Source organism: Poecilia reticulata, unplaced genomic scaffold (genome assembly GCF_000633615.1).
Source record: "Poecilia reticulata strain Guanapo unplaced genomic scaffold, Guppy_female_1.0+MT scaffold_262, whole genome shotgun sequence".
NCBI lineage: Eukaryota > Metazoa > Chordata > Actinopteri > Cyprinodontiformes > Poeciliidae > Poecilia > Poecilia reticulata.
In genome coordinates this window covers 186263-193447 of record NW_007615044.1, presented here as the reverse complement: position 1 = coordinate 193447, position 7185 = coordinate 186263, and the positions used below count along the sequence as shown (strand labels likewise).

Below are 7185 nucleotides of genomic sequence, written 5' to 3'. Positions count from 1 at the left end.
GTATTTGAGATAGGTTGTTGCACAAAGAAAAGGCAGCCAGTACGTCGGGCTCCTGAGGAAAGTCGAGCCAATATTCCAGTGGTTTTAGAGCCGACTATGGTTTCCTGGGAGGTATCGCTACTTCTCCGTTTCTGTAAACATCTAACTGAAATGTGATCGAAAAGRAAAGCCGAGCGGTTCCTTTTTCCTCGCTTAGTCTTAAAACGCTTATCGTCTTTGATCTTCTAGCAGTTGAATGACCAGCTCAGACTCGCAGGACAGTTGAACGTTGACGACGATTTAAAAGTGCTGCAGGTGCTGAGCGAGTGGTCGGTGAACAGCATGTGGTCGTGGAGACTCACAGGCTCAGGAAGCCTGTGCCTGCTGAAAAATCCTCCTCCAAATCCTCGTCTTCCCTTTCCACCTCACCTCCGCTATGCGCCGCTACATTCTTCCTCTTCACCTGTCTGGTGGAGGTCCCCCGGGGCCTCTGCATGGGCACCAAGAGGCGGAAACCTGGCTGGGCGCTGGCAGATGGCACGCCAAGTGATGCGGTAAAGGTCCTGAAGGTGCGGGTCACGAGGGAGGACGAGGAGCATGTAGATGATGGGCTAACGCTCTGGACGGATGAGTATCCTGAGCTGTGGAGGTCTGCGGATGAGGCAGACGGTTCTYGGCCTGGGCAGTCCTTGCTCCCGTCACTCCCCGCTTCACAGAAGCTGTCGTCGTCGCTGGAGAGAGCTCGGCAGTGCTCCAGTTTATCGTCCCCATCAGCCAGGGGGTGCAGTTTGATATACATCATGGAAACTGTTGACAGTAGTAAGAAATTGGTTCAACATACCAGAGAGATATGATCAAAACAATCCGCACAGCTGTGGCAAGCCATGGTTCCAACCAATTCTTCATTACATACTTGTCCAGACTCCAGATTTTTATCGCATTGAGAACATATGAGCTGAAAACATCAGCCCACTTGTATTTAATTATCCGTTATTAAATTATTCTAAATCACTGGTGATCAAAGCGAGCATAAGATGTTCCCTTTGCATGAATCCAAACATTGTTGATTCAAAAATGTTCCACAGTCGAGGAACTGTTTGTACCTAAAAGTTAGGTAAAACCAAACATATGGGTATGACAAAACAATGGAATATCATGAAATGATTATATAATTTAAAAAAAAAAGTAAAACTCATACTGACTTATTAAGACAGAAATATTTCAAGCCTATTTGTTTGAATTTGAGGTTTTCATCATCTACAAGCCATTATCATCAAAATAAAAACAGAACGAGACTTAAAATGTTTTACTTGTGTAATAATTATAGATAACATACAATTCTAATCTCCACAAATCAGGACATTACACTGGCTTCAGCTGTGGCTTTGAGGCTTGTTTGGCATATGAACTGAACTCAGCTCAGAACGTTTGATTATAAATTTCATAAGTACAATAATATTGAGGACAAAACAGAAAAGCACTTTCAAAGGAGTCAGTGTTTACCAGTCTGAACTTAAATATCAAAATGATCAATAACTTGTGCTGCAACAACCAAAAACAAATGGTTATTTATTACTCTCTAAATGATGGCAGCTGAAAAAATAATGAATTTTTTTTCCCCAGACTCATCTAGATTTGGAGAATGATGAAAGAAAATTTCAAACTTCTTCAAACAATGTGTAAATCATTACTCAATTTAGCTTTCATAAAAAAAAAAATGTGCATGAAGATAAGACGAAGCAGAGTCATTTCAAGTGGAATAATGTCCCACTAAAAGAAGGGAAGATGCATTATTCTGCTCCTCTGCATATAAAGTACTTCATTTACATGCATAACACAGAGGCCTTGCAGTGAGATCATCTCCATTTCATACTCACCATCCCCATCTTTCTCCGCCTCGCTGTCTTCCTCGCGGTCCCCCTCATAACCGGAGCAGGAAGAGTCCAGACTCCAGTCTAGGATGTCTCCCAGCAGCATCTCCTCCTGATTGGACAGCTCTGCTGTGGGCGTGGCCACCAGGCCGCTTCTGTGGGCCTGTGCGCCATCATCACGTCTCCTGTGGACAAAGACAGTGGATGAGTGGAGGGGTTACTGTGAGTCACAGGAGCTTCTCGCAGATGGCAGAAAGAAAAAACACCGTCTGGGCGGTTCACCAAGGCTGTTTGTCACGGCACGGGGCCGAGAACTGCTACATGAGCAAGAAAAGTGGCGCAGGAGCAGTGGTCATTTTTCTACTGGCGAATTCAGGTTCATGACAGAAGCTGTAGTTTCTCACTGCACAAATAGATTCTTGAATGGTCGTGTACTGTAGCTTTTTAAACATTACTGTAATAATGTAGAAACAACACATTTTTGAATAACTCGGTGCATTTAGTACAACTAATGGAACGCGCACAATGMCGTCATACGTTCTAACTACATCTCTCTTACTCTTCYTACTGTTTCTCATTCATTCTCGTYACCGTCTCCACGTCGTGGCGTGGAGTAGTATTACACAACAATTACATATGGTTTTCCAGCTGAACCTTAAGGAAATAAAACTTAGTTTTAAAATTACACATCTTCAAAAGATTTCTAGTAGTTTTGTAAACTGTATGCTCCAGGGGAAAAAATACAGTTCTTCTGMTCAACCAACGTGGTGAAGAGATGTTGTAATGTTTGTTTTTTTCTATTAATACCTATATTTTTACATCTGTACTGAAATAACCTTTGTTGAATATAAACCCCTCCGTCACATAAACCCGCCAGGMAATTCATGATGGCGTGACGACAGCAGCTTGGGATTCTTTAGCCCGACATAACAGCATCTTCCTAATATAATGGCCCAAGTCAATTTTTGCTAAAAGTGATTTAAAATAAAAATCACCATCTCCTTATTGCCAAAATTTGACCATTATTTTAGGTAGGTGACAATATAAAAAAAATGCTTGGGAATCCAAAATCCTTTTTTTTTTCTTCTGTCAATTAACTTTTTCAATTAGTGTGAATTCATCTGAGGTTTTTCTGTCACCTAAACAACAAAATGATTGCAGAGTTAGGCAAAAATGTAAGTTGCGATGTGCCCAATGCAAAAATAAAGACCATCATTTGAAAATAAATCAATCTGCCAGTATTTTCCAGACATTAAGATTCTTTGCAGATCTTAAGACTGTAGGAACAGTACATTCTGTCCTCATTGGCAAGCTCAAAGCCAAAATTTGCCGATTTGGACTCTGCCTTACCTTTTGCTAGTGTTCGATGGAGAAGCCAGGAAGGTGTGGATGTCAGCTGGTTGACCACTAGTTGGACTAGGCGGCTCCATCCGAGGCACAACTTCAGGGATCTCCAAGATCTGGCAGAGCTCTTTAAAATCCATAATCTTGCGGAAGAGAATAATTCAGAAATCACCAACCATTCAGGTTTAGAAAACTAAGAGAAAAAAAAAAATTAATTGGGTACCTTCTCCTTGCTGATCTGCTGATAGGCCTCATCTTCAAAGCGCTGCTTGACTCCAGTCAGAGACACGTGCCTGTAGTCTTTGGGCACATCTTGACTGAAACTGAGGACAGATGGGAGCGAGGGAAAAAAACAGAAAGAGAAAAAAAATAAATAACTAAGCTGAAAGCACTTTGCTTGTTTCAGCAGTATAATCAACTCTTCAGGACAAATCTCATTAGTTGTCCATTTGAGGATTGGGCCATTGATAGGCCGCACACCTRTCAAAGTGACTCACACTGAGGCACGCTTCTCAACCAGCGATGCCTCCCACCATCTTTATGACACTGTGCTTCATATTTGAAGCACATTTATAAGCTCTGTGCTTCATTTTTGCTTTAAAGCCAAAATGGGCATCCGCTTCCCTTCTACAGATATGTTTGACATCCTATTTCTCTAATCAATGTGGGCAAGCTGAGAACAGCCAGACCCACGACTAATCAATTCCCGTTAACTTTCTTCATGGAGAAGGAGAACAGCTAGGTGATGGTCATGTGTGAGTCATGGGACAGCAAAGAAACAGAAAGTGGGCNCTTCTCCTGCACCACAGCTCGCACTATGTTGAGGGACGTGTAAGTGAAGCTGAGCACTAAGAGAAGAGGCAGCTGGTTCTGAATGGCCAAGATGAAGACATCGTAGATAAAGCTGGGGTAAGGAAAGCGTGACAGAACCACCCTGGTCTGTTTCAGCAGACGGTTTGCTCCAGTACTGTTGTRGGAGCGCATGATGGCTTTGTCCACTGCGTGCTGGACTGCCAGAAAGCCCTCACGGTAATAACCTTGGTATAAAAAAAATAAATAAATAAATCATTGAAGAAATGATTCACTGAAATCTACAGAGGAGCAAATCTATCAAAATATCAAAATCTATGAGGATTTTAAGATAGTTAACTGCAATTCATGCACAAAAATTGGTTGTCACCTGGTGTCCCACCGTCCTTGTCATGCTGCTCCCTTGGCCCTGGCAGCTGGAAAAGGGGAAAGAGGCTGAGAGTATGCCAGTCCAGGTCGCTGTTTGGGCTCAGTTCAGACTTCTCCCTAGGTGGGGCGTTGCGTGGGGTGAAGGTGAAGCGCAGGTGGTAGCTCACCTGYAAGTCAAGAGAATGAAAATTAAATAAAAACAGCAAAATCACAATCAACAAAGCTTAATGCTTAGTCTCTCCGGTAGAGTCGAAAGCTCCTTTAAAGGTTTCGTTAACTGGACTATATGCTTGAAGGCGWCACAATCTTCTGTTCGGACAGTTATACTAAAGAATCCAGGATGTGGTTATGTGTAAACCTCCAATRTGTTTTCAGGGAGATGACAAGTTTTGAGTTCCAGAAGTGAAAGGGTTTTGATGAGAAATGTGCATCTCAGTCACAGAACAAAAGAAAAAGATCTTGTAAAGACGCTGGTACATAAATAAAAGTCCTGGATCGACATCACAGAAGAACAACCCAAATAGTCTAAAATGAACCACAGAACACCATATTAAAGTTGGTAAATGCACTCAGTAACTTTATGTTTTGTACTGTGATGAAACTAATCTGTGGCTAAGGGGAAATTTTTCCAAGCCTGAGAGCACCAGCTGTGTATGCTGTGTGGGTGTTTTGGAGCAGAATGGATTGGTGCACTTCCTAAAACCGATGACATCATGAGGAAAGATCATCATATTGTTACCTTCTTAAAATAATGGCCCAAGTTATTTATTGCCATAAGAAGATTTGAGTGAAAAAAAACACTTTTGGCAAAAAAGTGACTTGGGCCATTACTTTAGGAAGGTGATGAAATGGAAAAATTAAATAAACATCTCAAGAGATTATGTAGAAGATTAAAGCTTGGGTRCCAGTGAGTCAATTACTCAGAGGATACTGCCAAATTAGCTACAAAATGGCTTAAGGATGACAAAGTCAATGTTTTGGAGTGGCATTCACAAAGMCTAGATCTCAGTGCTGTATGAGATTAGTAGGCTTAGTTGAAAAGGRCACAGTAACACTATTTCTGTCAGGAACAATGGGCCATAATACCAGAAAATACTTGTGAGAAGATTGCAGAAAGAAATCCGAAACCTTTGACTCAAGTCATAAAGTTTAAAAACCCACTTTAACAAATACTATGGAAATCAATGTAAAATCCTGAATTTGAAGAAATTATTTTTAAACATCTGCAATATCTTTGATATTTTTCCTGGTACTTAGCAAAAAATAACTAGAAATAATTCTAGCAATTTTAACTGATGTAAAAAAATAAATAAATGTCTGATTCAATGTCAGTAAGAAAGAAAAATGGTTGTTTGCTTTTTCTTGTACAGTGTATTTAAAAATCTGGCTTCAACTGTAAATAAAGAGCGACTAATTTCAGTGAAAACAGAAAACTGTGANACTTGTGAGAAGATTGCAGAAAGAAATCCGAAACCTTTGACTCAAGTCATAAAGTTTAAAAACCCACTTTAACAAATACTATGGAAATCAATGTAAAATCCTGAATTTGAAGAAATTATTTTTAAACATCTGCAATATCTTTGATATTTTTCCTGGTACTTAGCAAAAAATAACTAGAAATAATTCTAGCAATTTTAACTGATGTAAAAAAATAAATAAATGTCTGATTCAATGTCAGTAAGAAAGAAAAATGGTTGTTTGCTTTTTCTTGTACAGTGTATTTAAAAATCTGGCTTCAACTGTAAATAAAGAGCGACTAATTTCAGTGAAAACAGAAAACTGTGAMGTTTTAGTAATATGACAATAGATTTGTAGATAAATGTTTTATCTACAAATCTAAATATACCTGTGYATAGCTGCGAAACTGTCTGTGGTGGTCAGCCAGTTCAGTAACTTGAAGTTCATCGCATTTGACTATTTATATCTTATGAGAAATGTAACCACATATATTGGGWACTACACTGAAATATTATCCACTGGCAAGTTTTATGAGTTTTATCTAATTCTTCTTCAATGTATTACTTTGTCGCTTTGATTAATGAGCCTCTGAACGCAATACTTTGTAAACAAAAGGGGGGAAAAATGCTTGAAAGGAATGAATGCTTGAATGTGAAGAGTTTATTGTTTTACATTAGACTTTTATGCATTTGTTGCCWCAGATTTTATGACTGTGACTGCAGGTGAACTGAAGTGAAAACAGTGAAGGTGTAAAATGTAATGAGACAGTAGTTATATTGGTGATTTAGTCTAGTCRAGGTACATTTCCTTTTACTGCGGTAAGCATCRGTGTTTCCTTTACAGCACAGAGCTCTGCTCTTCTAGTTTTTCTGGCTGCGCAAGAATAAATGTTATATCTCAACAGTCAAACTCTCCAGAGTCAACGAAATCAGACTGGATTCTTCCTTCTGTTCAAGCTGTCAACTCTGAACCAGTAAATCAACAACATTTTAAGGAAGTGGACCAAAGGGGCTAAACCAGCAAAGCTGGTTTTTCTCCTCACGTAGAGATGAGCTTCARGATTGTTGCCCAGGTATTCAAATGCACACAACATGGCACACAACATGGGTGTGATATAGCGTGCRATGCCTTTTACCTGCAGGGGTAGCGGCTCGTCGTCATGAGTGAAGGGGTGCTCAAAGATGACAGCRGCCAATATCTGGTGCGACTGAGGGTCGGTTCGGACGTGCCTCTCAAACTGCTCCTCTGTCTCAAAGCCACGCACTGCGACCAAGACAAACACAGAAAGTGGTACTTCTCTCTCATGTTCGACTGTACCCATGTCGGCCTCTTGGTTTCTATGTTTCCCTCTCAC

The 7185-nt window shown here is 40.3% G+C and overlaps 1 protein-coding gene across 1 annotated transcript in view; it reads right to left on the bottom strand.

The window, feature by feature from the left end:
• Positions 1-6: 6 nt before the first annotated feature.
• Positions 7-7185, bottom strand: part of LOC103460604 (uncharacterized) — a 31705-nt gene continuing 24526 nt past the window's right edge. Inside the window, exons 7-13 of the mRNA XM_008402849.1 lie at positions 6967-7094; positions 4375-4540; positions 3964-4231; positions 3418-3517; positions 3201-3337; positions 1857-2035; positions 7-786 (exon numbers count right to left, since the gene is read on the bottom strand). Coding sequence (XP_008401071.1) covers positions 338-786; positions 1857-2035; positions 3201-3337; positions 3418-3517; positions 3964-4231; positions 4375-4540; positions 6967-7094 — 1427 coding nt within the window. The 3' untranslated portion in view covers positions 7-337. The remainder of the gene's footprint in view (positions 787-1856; positions 2036-3200; positions 3338-3417; positions 3518-3963; positions 4232-4374; positions 4541-6966; positions 7095-7185) is intronic.